Here is a 14640-nt window from a genome sequence, read left to right as displayed (position 1 = left end):
GAGAATTAAATTTAAAAATTCATGTGAAGTGCTTAGAATAGTGTCTAGCTCACAGAAGTCACTAAAATCAACATCAATATATAATTTTTTTATTAAGCTGCAAACCTGAAACTTACTTAATAATTAAAGAGAGTAAATAAGGAAGAAGAGAAATAATGGGAACACAGATAAGTACAAGACTGGATAATTTACTTTTAAAATAACCAGGAGTTTACTAAGAAGTGTGCTGATGCCCTAAAAATTGGGACTATAGACAACTGACGTTTCCAGAATAACAGAAATGTCATCAATTTTGCAAAATAAGGTTTGCAACCTTAAAATATTGACAAAAGAGTAGAACTATAATAAACAAAGCGGAAAATTTGGACTCAGTGATTTTGGGGGAAGTATTGGAAGTGCTATCTCTACTATTTCTTTAGTCACCTTTCTACCAGAATTTTCATGGAAAAGCAACAGGAATTAAAATGTATGGTAATCCACATTTAGAATACAATTTTTTACAAACAATTAGCCGGTCATGGTGGCAGGTGCCTGTAGTCCTAGCTACTCGGGAGGCTGAGGCGGGAGAATGGCGTGAACCCAGGAGGCGGAGCTGGCAGTGAGCTGAGATCGCACCACTGCACTCTAGCCTGGGTGACAGAGCGAGACTCCATCTTAAATAAATAAATAAATAAATAAATAGAATACAATTTTTATTTAGTTTTACATTCCTAGCAGCTTCAAAATATATGGCAGAACAGGTAATATAAGATGGTACAGTCACCGTGTTCACTTTGCATACAAAATGAACACAAGCTCTAGGAAAACCATATTCAATTTTTATTGTCATTGATCCCTTATCACTAATACATATTATGTAATACACATCTATAGTTATATCTATCTATCTATCTACCTATCTATCTATCTATCTATCATCTACCTATCAACTTTATAAACTGATGGTAGAGCCTGAAGTATAAACAGAAAATGGTATTCTTAATTTGGAAAAAAAATCAACATTTAAATAATGTCAACTCAGAAGGCATTTTTTTGTGCATAAGTAGAAAATATATTGTGCAAAGTCTTATTTAAGATTGATTTAGTATACAATTTTGCATAGCATGTTTATTCTTAAAATTAGAACCCGGAAGCTCTGTGTTCATTTTTATTATTTCAGTTTCATTCTTCATCCTATTAGTTACTTGATATTACTTTTCTGGTTCTAAATATTCAATGAATTCATCTAGATAATACTGATTAAAAATAAATGAGGTTTCTACTTGAACAAAAATTTTAATTAGGTTTCCTTATTGGTTACTTGGGAAAATCCAAAATCATATGTTCATATTAAACCCTACTCTAAGATTTCAAGAAATTTCTTAGTTGTATCTGATTAATTCTTGGTAATTATCCTGTTAGATAAACATGAAACAAGATGATTTGGAAAAATGATTCCTAAAACTTAGTCTGTAAAGTTGACCTTAATAAACCAGGTCAGCGAAGTCTTTGGTTTTAAAACTATGGAACTAATCAGCAAAACTCAGATCACACAAGCCCCTTTCCTTCTCTTTTCAAAGTAAATATTAACCTAAAGAAAGTTTTTATAATGGTTTATTGGTTTATTTTCTTCTTTCTATATACTGATGGAATGTGTAATATTGTTGAGTGGATACTTTTGAGGAAGTTCCACCTAATTATTGTGGTAGTTATCTCTAACTGTAGAACCTTTCTTGTGAAGAGAGAAAAGAGATCATATTTCTAGTACAAAGAAAAGAATTTCTGAAATTTGCAAGATATTTTATTTATTTGAATGAAGTTTACAGAAATCATGATCCTGGAAGGTAAACCCTGGGTTAATTTAGGCTATAATTTCTTAAAGAGGTTACATTTCCCATTTAATACAGAAACCCCAAGGAAATATAAACCTCTCTTTAAACAAATTTGATACATGACTCTCCAGTAGCATATCTGAGTTTATACTTTTTCAAGTTTGCTGTAGTATTCATTTAAGAAGTTCCTCTGAGATACATAAAAATTGCCTAAGATTTTTAGTAACATATCTTGTACATGAAGCAAAACATACATATAATATTAGTGAGATATATACTTGCAACTTTTGAAATAATCCTTAAATGTTACCTGAAAATCAGGAGCCACCTCCTTTTGAGGATTGTAATTTAAAAAACAAGAAATAGAGAACGAAGGAAAAGAAGCAAGGAAGGGGAGGAGGAAGGAAGATGGAAGGAAGGAACGAAGGAAGGAAGGAAGGAGGGAAAGAAGGAAGAGAGGGAGGGAGGGAGGGATGGAGGGATGGATGGAGGGAGGGAGGAAGGAAGGAAGGAATGAATGAATTATGAATGCTGGTCCGGGTGCTACTCAACTCAATTGACTACTCCTAAATTTCAATACTTAAAAATAAAAGGACAAGAAAAGTTTCAGATGAACTACCAGAGAGCCGATAATGTCTGATGAAAACTGAAAACAAATATTTTTAAAACGCCTAAGACAAAAAAAAAGAAAGAAAAACAAAATATTTAGAAGCTACTATGAAAAATAGCTTCTCCAGAGGGACCTGAAGCAGATAGTTTTGATAAACTCTATATTCTGGTATGTACCTTCACATAAGATACATATTTATACAATTTTAAGGCAACTTGTGAACTTCAACTTTGCTTATTTGTGTAACACATTATCTCAGTGAATAAATAGACTAACTTTGGTGAGCAGATTATTTAATTCACTAGGATATGATAAAAATAAGCTGACAGACAATCTTTTTAGGTAAGAAAATTATACTGTTGTTATGCTAATTGCTTAGGGGTATCATTTTGTGAAAATGTCTAGTATGAAGGGGATACGATAAATATTGTAAATGCTAAAATAAGTAAATGATTTTGCCTTTTTCTCATTTTTTCAAGGTAGTTATGTTATTTTATCATAGAGGAAAATGCTTGGTCTCTTCTTCAAAATGCACTGATATCTTTTAATTATTGTTTTTCTGCTTTGTAATGGTTATTTAAAAAAAGTTTGCATTAATAATTACATTACGAATATATTTTCTGAATAAGCTGGTTTACCTCTAGGATTTGTTTCAGTAACATATTAGGTTTATCTTTGTTACTTTAGGGTTAGAGACATTAGCAATTTCCTTTGGAAGTGGAATTCTCCATTCCACTTAATGTTAATTCCACTTATAATGTTTATAAGATAAATGCATGAAAATTATTCATATATATTTCAACAAATAATGGAACATATACATCCAAATGAGAAGTAACAACTTGAAAGTCAATGCATTTATTACAGTCAGCTTGTTATTGCTCAAAACATCTCAAAAGTTTTCAAATTGTCTTTACTCCATGCTACTCATGAAAAAATGTTCCCCATATATTAGTTTATAACCATACAATGTTTTGAAAAATCATTTTGGCCATTAATTATTCCCTTTACTCATAGGCCGAAACCTGGAAGTTGAACATGTACGATATTTTTAAAGGAGTTCCAAGAATTTCACGCCAGATATATATCAGAGGGCATATTTGTTGAGAAGGCAGTGGGAATTAAGTCAGAATGTTAAGGGCCTAGACTTTATTCTGTTGACAAAGAAGAGCCATTGGCAGGTATTAAGTAGCTGAGTTACATGATAAATTATGTCTATTAGGAAATGACTCTGTTAGGTAGAATAAACATGAATTAGGAAGGGTCAACCAACCAAACAAGTAGTAGAGCTAATACTTGAATCCAAGTCTGTTTGATTCCACAGCCTGTACTCTTAATCAATATGTTTGACTATAAGGCCTCTGTTAATTAATTTTCTGGACTCAGAACAGAGTAGATATTAGCTATTCTAATGTTGATGTGATTATGATAATGATGATCAAAGTGCTTAATAAACATCTGTTGAATTAAAAAATGATTAAATTAAATAAATTCACTACGATTAAAGCTTATTTTTTAGGACCATGCAAAACAAATTATAAATTACTTCTTCAAAACTTGCTCTTTTAATATGTTTAGTGAGGTTGGATTATTACTATAACATTTCTTTGGTACCTCTGAGAGAGACAAATTTTATGATAATGGCGATATTGAGGACAGAAAAAAGAAAACAAATTCTATTCCTCAAGAAATAGGCATCCTCTGTAGCTAATCTCCTGTCCAGTCATTTCATCTTGACATAATACCAATCTTAGAGAAAGATAGGAAAGGTGAGGAATCTCTTTAGAGATGAAAATGTCAACAAGAATCTTAAAACTCAAAATATAACCTAGACTATTCAGCAGTTGGGAATATAGTGTTTTAATTCTAAAGAGTATATTAACTATCCTGACTAAAAAAAGGTTAAAAACCTGTCAGTGAATTAATAAAAGGTGAAAAAGATGAAAACCACTGTTTGAACAGTTTTAAGAAGACACTACAAATCTCAGATAATAAATATCAAAATAAGTGTGTATGGAGTTTTTTTAAAACAGAAATGGAATTTAAGTTTAACATGAACCTAAGAAAGAAACAAATTCCCATTACAAATTATGTTGTGCGTGGAAAGAAATTGCAGGCCAAAAGGTCTTAAAGAATTTTTTTTTCCAATGGAAAATATTTTCTGTTTATTAGCTAGTTATTGACTTAGGCAGCAGGGGGAAAACAACTGCATTAGATAATGGAAGATGTGTTTTTAAAAGAAATCATTAGAAATGTGATTATAAGCTGGTTGGCTGCTAAAGGTCCAAAATGTGAAAAATTTTTGATGTTACTTATGCTAAGCATGACAATTGAAAAGCATCTAAATAATGAAAAGGCAATGCTGGTTATGAAGTACTATGGTACAATTTGTAATGATTAGTGGAAAAGCACACTAATTTGTGAGATGCAGTATTTTGAAGGTCACTCAACTTTATACTTGCTATAATGCTGTTCAATTAAATACACAATACATTTCTAAGATTATTTATGAATAAAATTTTGTAATTCTTGTAAAACAGTATATTACAAATTCTGGCTGTGTATACAAGCAGAAGTGCCTGATTTAATGTACCATTAAGTGAACTGTGGCTTTGTTGTACATTTTTTAAACATTCAATCTAATTATGACGAAGTTTGGTCTTACTAAACACTGCATATTTAATCTTTTTAAAGAGCCTATATAATTCAATCACAAGATACAACTTGTTTTTGTTGTAAGCAAACACATTCAATATTAACAATATACAATATCCTGGCTTAATTAGGAAAAGTTCATGTTATCTTAAACACATTTAGATGCATAACACCACACAGCTATAATTTTAACTTGCTATTTAATTATATTTTAAAACTAATTTGTATGACCTAGTACTTTTTTCTCTCTCTCTTCTACACAGAACATTGGTCTATGGATCCAGTTAAAACTAGATTTTACTGAAAATGAATTTAAAAAGATTGAGGGTGTTAGCGGGAGTGGAAGATTAGGGGTAGAGGTGACAACTACAGACACGAAATAATGTAAATTTGATTATCAGATGGTGTTCTGCTGATCAAATCAATGGGCTAAACTGCACCCCACAAGGATGTTTTCTGGCATTCTGTCTCTGGACAGTAGCATAAAGTTCTATGATTATAATCTACTTTTTCAAAAGATGATGTCTTTTCAAAATTCTCTCTTTCTCTTGTCATTTCCTATGCCCAGGGTATGCATGAGAAAACCATGAATCTCTTAATATTGTCTCCAAATATAGGCAGTCAAGTACCTGTATATGTGGTATCATATACCATATAGGTATACAAATACTTACATACTTGGTATCATGTAAAGAGTTTATATGAAGGCAATACATACCAGTATACATTTTGTGAACTCTTTTGTTCCCAAAGCTGTTGACTATGCCCTCTACACCTGGATCTCCAGCATGAGCTAAAAGGAAATCTTTAATATTTGCATCAAAAAATAAGATATGCATGAAGTCTTTTAAAATCAGTAACAAGTATAAATTGACATGGGAAGTCAAACTTACTGTTTAGCTACTTAAGCGTTTTTTAAATGGTAGGAAATTAAACAGTATAACACAAAACAAGTTAGTTTCTGGAGGACAGAAAAGCATTCACATCAGAATTTAATCTTACAGTATAATCCAAAACAAGTAATAAAGCTTGTTTACCTTCACAAATTGTGACACCATTTCCTGAAAATCCCATGTTGCAATAGCAGGCTTCAATTCCATTGCGTATTTCACATTTTGCATTTGGGAGACAAGGTGTCTTGGTGCAATTTTGAGTATAGGAACAATTCAACAAAGTGGAAAAAACCACTAAATAAAATAGAGAAATACACCTTTTCAAAAAATAAAACAAACACCTCTCCCCATTGTTGAATTAGAGTATAATAAGCATAAATTATCCTCTCTATTTAGATAAATGGATTATAATTTTTCCCAAGAGAGCACTTAGCTAAGTTACAGCACAAAAGCAAGTAAGTAAAACTTACTTTTAAGATGAAGGCTTTTTTTTTTTTTTTCAATTTCAACCTTTATCAAGTAAATCTCAATGAAATTAAAACGTAATAAACTACTCAGCTTTATAATAAAAACTGTGTTCCCAGATCAGTGTAGCATGTTGATTAAGTGTTACCCTTCATTCTGAGGTGAGATGCTTTGAAAGGGAACTGCCTGATTGTAAAGCAATTTCCCTCCTCTGGGAGTAATCCTGTGTAGAAATGAAGGTAAATTGAGTATTTGGGTTTTTGCAAATTCAAATCTGTGTTATTTTAAGATGACATCTTATCTAGGAGAACAGATGCAATTGCTGTTTTTTTTTCTGTGTTCTAATGATTGTTTTCAATTTCAATTTCAATTGTTTTCAATTCAATTATTCATAATAAAATTTATTTCACTGTTTTTATTTTCCATTAGGGGAAATTTAAAAACAAAACAAAAACAAAAACAAAAACTCAACATTATTGTCAAAGATTGATCTTCCAGAAATGGAATAGCACACAAATGTGACCAAAAAAAAAAAAAGAAAGAAACAAAACAAGGAAGAAGACTATACATCAGAGTTATTGAAATATATTTGGAAATTATATGTTGTGGACTGATAGGAAAAAATAAGGAAAAGTACAGAAGGTTCCTTTTTTATTGTTTTACCAGGCCTTCTCAAGAGTCTTGAGGACCAACAGCTATGAAGCATGAGGTCGTTGTTCTGAAAACAGTCATCTAACATTAGTTGTCCTTATCAGGTACCAAGAGATTCTTAAGTATTCTGTTCTAAATCCTAGTGGCAAATAACTATGTATACTGACTAAGCCGGAATTAGTTCACCCTCGGAGATGTCATTTACTATCTTTCTGCACAGTATGGTCAAAATGAAGCTCAAATCTGGCCCGGCAATCCCCTTAAAATGCCAGGAAGCCTCCCATGGGTGTTAATGGTTTGGATTTCCCAAATTTCTTCGGGTCAGAACAGAAGAAAGGTGAAAGGGGATGCTGGACACTTCCTCAAGAGGAATAAAAAGGTAACATTCCCTGGACCTTGGAATATTCAACTTTAGAGTTGAAAGGTCAAGGAGAAAAACATCCTGAGAAGTACTAAATCAATTCTCCTCGGAGATTTTGCCAAATACACTTGCCATGTGAGCTCCACCTCTTCAAAAATCCAGTCCCCTACAAGGGATTGGTCCCTCCGACGACCTCGGCGACCAGGGGCGCTGAGCACTCACCTAGGAGCGGGAGGCGTTTCATTGGCGGTGGCCGCGGTGGTGGCGGTGGCGGAGAGCGCGGCGGGGTGAGTGCGGCTGTGGACCCGGCACCGGGCGCCGCTGGGCGGGCGCGGCAGGGTCCCGGATCCGTCCTCCGTGACGCGCCGGCTTCCTCCGGACACTTTCCGGCCTCTTTTGTGTGAGTGTGTGAGTCAAGCCCTGAGTCCGCTGGCCACGTCCGGCCTCCATCCCCTTTCCCCACGCCACCTGGGCTCCCTGCCTGGTGACCACTGACCCTGAGCAATGTTACAGCCCCACTGAGGAATCAGTTTGTCCCCAGGCGCAGCTCCCAGAGTGACACCCTAAAAGTGAGTACATAAAAAACAAAGGTCTCTGAGATCCACGGAGAGCCCCTCCAGAGGGAGCATCCAAAACTCAATAGGTTTTAGGGGTTCTCTCTGACACCTAAATTTCAAGACATAGCCTTTTTTTAATATACTTGCCAATACATTTTCCTAAAGAACAATGGGTCAAGAAGTAGTCAAGAGACCTGAATCCATGCAAAGCGGCATGCCAGTGCTCAGGCCCCACCTTGCTGGGACTCGGGGTTGCATCGTGTAAAATAAGGATATAGTCTATTGTGTCTAGGTTAGACTGTGTTTTCCATTATCAACTCAATTTCAGGTAAAATTCACCTGTAGTCCCTCCTTACATCTGCAGAAAAATTGGTGCATCATATCCTTTGCATGTTAATATACAAGTCAATTATGTAGAAAGAGATCGTTCACATTGGAACATGGAAACAATTCTAGCTTAAAAAATTAAAAATAACTGGCAGAGAAAACTAATGTATCATGACAGAAAATAGATCAATGGTTGCCCAGGCTTGGGATGCAGGAGAGGGACTGACTGCAGAAAGGCACAAGGAGAAATTGAGGTGATGATAACATTCTATATTTTGACTGAGGTGACGGTTACATGAATGCATGCATTTGTCATAACTTATCCAACTGTATTCTTAAAACTGGTGCATTTTATTGTATATAAGTTAGATGAATTGTATTATATGTAAGTTTAAATAAAGTTGATTTACAGAAAGGAAATGACTAATATTTTTGCCATCAACACAAGCCATTTTACCTTTGAATAGTCAGATCACCTTTGTCACATTCCATTCCTGTTCTGTTTAAAAAGTGACTAGTGCAAATTTACTTTATATAAAGAGCAGCCTCAGAAAGACGAACAGCCACAGCCCCTGGACTCCAGGGGGATTATGAACTACTGGAAAAACAACTAAAACTAGTCACAATCACACACCACAAAGTGACTTACGTATTAACAGCAGTCACAAGTGCTTATGTGTTGACACATTTATCTGGCTCTTCATAGCACTTTCCCAGACTCCTTCTAGGTGAATGTGGGCAAAATTTCCTGAGAGTGGCACCATAATAGGTGAGGCAAATGAGGAACAAAGGTGTTGCATGACTTGCTCAAAGTCCACAGCAGCTCTTAGACAGCTGGTCTAAGTGATCGGCCTTGATTCGAACCCAGACTATAAGCTCACAGTCCATGTTCTCTATATTGCTTCTAGAGTGACATGGCACTCAGGAGGCTGTTGCAAGAATGAGGAGTCATCAGATATTGTTATTCGCGGAGTTTGAAAAAGTGATTTAAAAGTCCTAAATGCCATAAAAAAGAAGTTTTGGACTTTGTTGATAACTTTTTTTCCTCAAGATTTTTTTTTGTTTGTTTTTGTTTTTGTTTTAAACTGAAAAGCAATTCAGTGAATCACTGGCAAGAACCCAAATGATGGATTTTAAGGGCATACCAAAGGCAAGGAAGCAAAAATAAACTATGAAGAGTTTAGGAAATAGATTATGAATGCCTGAACAAGGGTAGGCATATTTGTGATGGAGAGATAGGGACAGATTGCGGAAAGCATTAGATAAAGACAAATTGATGTCTGCTTGATTTACTAAAATTGAGATATAAGGCTGAAACAAAGAGAATGTTGGGGTTTTCTAGTTGTATGAATGGGAGAAGGTGGGAACCATTCACAAAAATACAAAAGATAGGATGAGGAGTAATTCTGAAAGAAAAAATTAATAAGCCCAGTTTGGTAATATACAATTGGAAGTATGTCAATGATCTGAATTCATTTATGTGAAACCAGTTTCTCCAGTTATAAGAAGTTGAGCTTCAATGTACATACATAGAGACAAACTTCAGAAGGCATAAATATAGAAATACATTATTTTCTGAGATGAGCTATAAACTGAAACACAGCACTTATTTTTAAAATAATTTACTCCATATATCTGCCACACTTGCTTCATCTTTAATTTTATACTAAAGATAATAAAATACAGCTCAATCTTTAAAAATATCACTTTTTCCTAGACATTGCTTTAAAATTAGCAAAAGTGAATTAACACTTGAATCTAAAAAACAGTTTTCCATTTTTTTCTTTTGCATGTGTGTTTTTATTAAAAGGCAAAAGTGTATTCATTGTTCTCATCAAGAAAATGATAGTGTATAGGGGAGCATAAGGTGTTTAATGATACTTATAGTTTTTTTTTTTTTGAGACGCTCTGTCGCCCAGGCTGGAGGGCAGTGGTGTGACCTCGGCTCAGCGCAAGCTCCAACCCCTAGGTTCTCGCCTTTCTCCTGCCTCAGCCTCCCAAGTAGCTGGGACTGCAGGCGCCCGCCACCATTACCTGCTATTTTTTTTGTATTTTTAGTAGAGAGGGGGTTTCACCCTGTTAGCTAGGATGGTCTCGATCTCCTGACCTCGTGATCCACCCACGTCGGCCTCCCAAAGTGCTGGGATTACAGGCGTGAGCCACCACGCCCTGCTGACACTTATAGTTTTAATATTGCTCTTTGTAAAAATAAAATCATTTAAAAATGTATTGCTTGAAGAAGTCTGTATTTTTAAAGGAAAATACAGATAATCAATGTATAATTTTGGATTCATTGTCTTGTATTACTTACAAAAAAACATTTAGAAGTTTCAGTCGGGCACAGTGGCTCACTCCTGTAATCCCAGTGCTTTGGGAGGCTGAGGCCGGCGGATCTTGTACAAGGTCAGGAGATCGAGGCCATCCTGGCTAACACAGTGAAACCCCATCTCTACTAAAAAAAAAAAAAAAACAAAAAAATTAGCTGGGCGTGGTGGCGGGTGCCTGTAGTCCCAGCTATTGGGGAGGCTGAGGCAGGAGAATGGCATGAACCCGGGAGGCGGAGCTTGCAGTGAGCCCAGATGGCGCCACTGCACTCCAGCCTGGACGACAGAGAAAGAAAGACTCAGTCTCAAAAAAAAAAAAAGAAGTTTCAATCCAAAAAATGTTTTAATTACCAGAAAGAAAAGCATATTTTAAAAAAAGTATTCTCAAATGAATATTGAACTATCAGTCTAAACTTTTATTAACAGTTTTCCCTTGGTTACCACTGCAGCATGTTTAACTTTGAAAGATACACAACAATCTCTTAGAGCTTGATTTTGGTCTATAACATAACGCATGGAAGTTAAATCACTTTAAGCTACCTACCTAATTGTAGCTTTGATGAAATACACCAGTGTGAACACTCCTCTTGCAATGTTAGATCTTGTCAGATCCATGATTAGTTCTATCTTAGGTCTGTCTGTAAGTGCCAAATTAAACAGGATTTCCTTGAAAAGTTCTTGGACAGGTTGGAGTTTGCAATGGAAAGTATTCACTCTGAAGACCTGTGTTTAATTCTAGCTTTTATCTTGAGTAGAGGCTTTAACTCTGTTGGGGATCAGTTCTGTTAAATGAAAATAACTGTATTTGCCCTGCTAGATGATAGTGAGCTTCTAAGGTCATTACTATACATGTAAGAATAATCAGACATCCATACCTCTGGACACTAAACACATTTAAATATAGGAAATTAGTGTATAGTTGACAATAAAGCCGTTCTCCAAAAGTGTATTTATTCTGCTCATGGTGACCGATAGTAGGAACCTAATGCCGTTTCTGGATCCTCTTTGTGAGGCCTTTGTAACACTGTCTATTCCTCACCTAGACATCAATAATGTGATTAGATTCCAAGTGTTTGTCAAGCTGTAAATACATATCTTAATATTAGTCATTACTTATGGATCATTTGACTTTTTCAACTTATTGAACTTTTACCACCAATTTGTTAATTTAGGTAATTCCTCATTACTACGCATTTTCTTTATTCCCATAGTACCCTCAATAGGATGACAATTTACCACAGTTTCTCACCTAAGAATATTGATTTTCTCATGACTCACTTTTAGTCAAAATCAACATTAACAATGTACCGTTGGCAAAAGTGCTATAGAAAGGTTAAAAAAAAGGAAAATTGAGTTATGTATGAAGTAGGAAAGAGTAATTTGATTAAAACATACTCAATGCTGAAATTAAGAAAAGCTTTTAGTAAGGTGGAACAGTAGCCCCAGTGTAGAGGAATGCCCGTGAATGGAGAAGGACTGAGGTTTCCAAAGTGGACTTGCCTGTTAATGGTTCTTAATCTCCTAGAACTCGAAGGTCAGGAACAGAGTTTTTGTTTTTTGGCTTTTTGTTTTGTTTTGTTTTGTTTTGTTTTGTTTTGCTCCATGACACTTCATTCAGTGCCTGAACGTGATAGATATGGAATTTTAAAATGTGCTGATTGATTGGATAAATTAAGAGTTTCTAGAATAGTGCATAATGAAATTTGCCAAAAATGCACATTTGTGGCTAGGCTTGGTGGCTCAAGCCTGTAATCCCACCACTTTGAGGGGCCAAGGTGGGCAGATCATGAGGTCAGGAGATCGAGACCATCCTGGACAACATGATGAAATCCCATCTCTACTAAAAATACAAAAATTATCTGGTTATGGTACACGTGCCTGTAATCCCAGCTACTCAGGAGGCTGAGGCAGGAGAATTGCTTGAACCCAGGAGGCGGAGGTTGCAGTGAACCGAGATTGCGCCCCTGCACTCAGGCTGGCAACAGAGTGAGACTTCATCTCAAAAAAAAAAAGTGCACATTTGTATTTTTGGAGACTATCTGGAAATTGTCTGCCTCAGAGGTCTTTTAGATTTTCAGATGTATTTTATATCAATGGGATATAGCAAAGGTCAGTCTTTTGCATTTAATTTTTTAAAAAGCCAGCAAAACATAGTTATTTTTAAAAGTATTCATAGTTACAAGACAGTAGGAGAAATGAGTTGTTTCCTTTTTTTTTTTTGGTCTAGTGTTAAACTTAGGTTTTAACCAATTGCAGAGAGATGCTGGTGTGGAAATCTGGCTAGCTGGAAACTTGTGTCTTTCTAATCTATGTTAAATATGTCTAATGTCGGTCAACAGTTGGTATCAAAAACAAATTATAATGTTTTAATACACATTTTCACTTATGCATTTAATCAGTTCATCATCTAATTATGAAACTCAAGTTAGTATACAAAAGCATTTTAAAAGTTGCATTTCTAAGACTATGAACAGGAACACTTGACTAGGTTTTCTGCTACTAATTTTTTCAGTGGAACGGGGTGCAAAAAGCATCTGGTAATTTTCAGTGTTGACTGGAAGGGAGGAGCCCCAAGTTCCTTCCCAGCCTGGTCATTCAATTGTTTTGTGACCTTCAGAAAAATCACTAAATCTTTCCATTATTCTGCTTAACACATTTACAAATGTCCCTGCTTTGTATGTTTTTTTCTCTCCTAGAGTTTCTCTTCATAAAGATTAATAAACTAGTACCCACACCTAGAAACAGATTTTCTTCTGAGGCAGGTATTGATGTGAAGAGGAAAAATAAAAAACACCTGCATTTATGCTAATCGTTTCCATTTTAACTGACTTGTAAATTATTTCATTAATTTTTTTTTGTTTGGACATTTCTATGTTATAGAAATATCAAGCTGACTTCATTTTCTAAAAGGCAGCACTCCTAAAACAGAAACCAGGTGAAAATCACCTCTAAACACCGTTCTTTTTAGCTATACTTTCAACACTTTGTAACACTGATTTATTCATAGTTGATTGTTCTCCTTCATTGAGTTGTCCAAAATAATATCCTGAGAGGTTACAGAATCCCTCAGGATGTACAAGTAATTTAAATTATTTCTTTAGGTTTGTAATACATTGCACTTTACGTTACATTTCATCTACCTTTGTGTTCTTCAATCACTCATTTACTATATCTTTTTACAATTCTCCACGACTGCTCAATTTTTATTAGGAAAATAAAATATTGTAATTATGTACTGAGAGCATATTTCAGTTGCTTGTTATTCACTATCATCTATTGTTATTAACATGCATATTGAAGATACAAGTCTCTGGTTCGGGACTCCAGGGAACATCATTATTAACTTCCTATCTCTTTGAGAATTATCTTTTTATTCTTATGCTTCATTTTCCACTTTGTCACAAATCTTTAATCTCAGACAAGATTTAATTTTTTCATTGTAAACTGTTTTACTAATAGCCTTCTATGAGAAAGAATTGGCTTAAAAATAGAAAGCTGTTTGGAAATCTAAATAAAGTATATTAACTGATAATCATTTACAATTTATCACATTTTAAAAAATGTTATTTTAAAGATAAGCATAAGGCTCTGAGTTTCCTTTCATATCTCTATCTATAGACATAAATTAACATAAATAGTACTATCTCACACCAATTGCAAACATAATTTTGCTTACACTGAAATAATTACCTTAATTTAAAGGTACATTTCCAAAAGCCATGATGATGTAAAGTCATTATTGACACATAACTTGTGAATTAACATTTTAAAATAAGGGCCTGTCACATATAATTTACCCAACTTATTGTACTTATGTATGTCTTAAAAATAATTCACAAGCTAATTGCACTAGTTTCTCTTTCAAAATTATTCAATAGTTATTGATTTTCCAAATTTTAATTATACCAAATAATCCCACTTCCTATGCTGGTAGCATAGTACATAATACAATAATAAATACATAATAAATGAATCTTGTTTGTGAC

General features: G+C 34.5%; 1 protein-coding gene across 1 annotated transcript in view; it reads right to left on the bottom strand.

Moving 5' to 3' along the window:
• Positions 1 to 7814, bottom strand: part of ADGRL4 (adhesion G protein-coupled receptor L4) — a 124197-nt gene extending 116383 nt beyond the window's left edge. Inside the window, exons 1-2 of the mRNA XM_054451997.2 lie at positions 7669 to 7814; positions 6114 to 6263 (exon numbers count right to left, since the gene is read on the bottom strand). Coding sequence (XP_054307972.1) covers positions 6114 to 6263; positions 7669 to 7690 — 172 coding nt within the window. The 5' untranslated portion in view covers positions 7691 to 7814. The remainder of the gene's footprint in view (positions 1 to 6113; positions 6264 to 7668) is intronic.
• Positions 7815 to 14640: the final 6826 nt, after the last annotated feature.

The sequence above is a fragment of the Pongo pygmaeus genome, chromosome 1, assembly GCF_028885625.2.
Source record: "Pongo pygmaeus isolate AG05252 chromosome 1, NHGRI_mPonPyg2-v2.0_pri, whole genome shotgun sequence".
Classification (NCBI taxonomy): Eukaryota; Metazoa; Chordata; class Mammalia; order Primates; family Hominidae; genus Pongo; species Pongo pygmaeus.
Note: the sequence above shows the minus strand (reverse complement) of the source record. Positions and strands in the feature narration are given on the sequence as shown.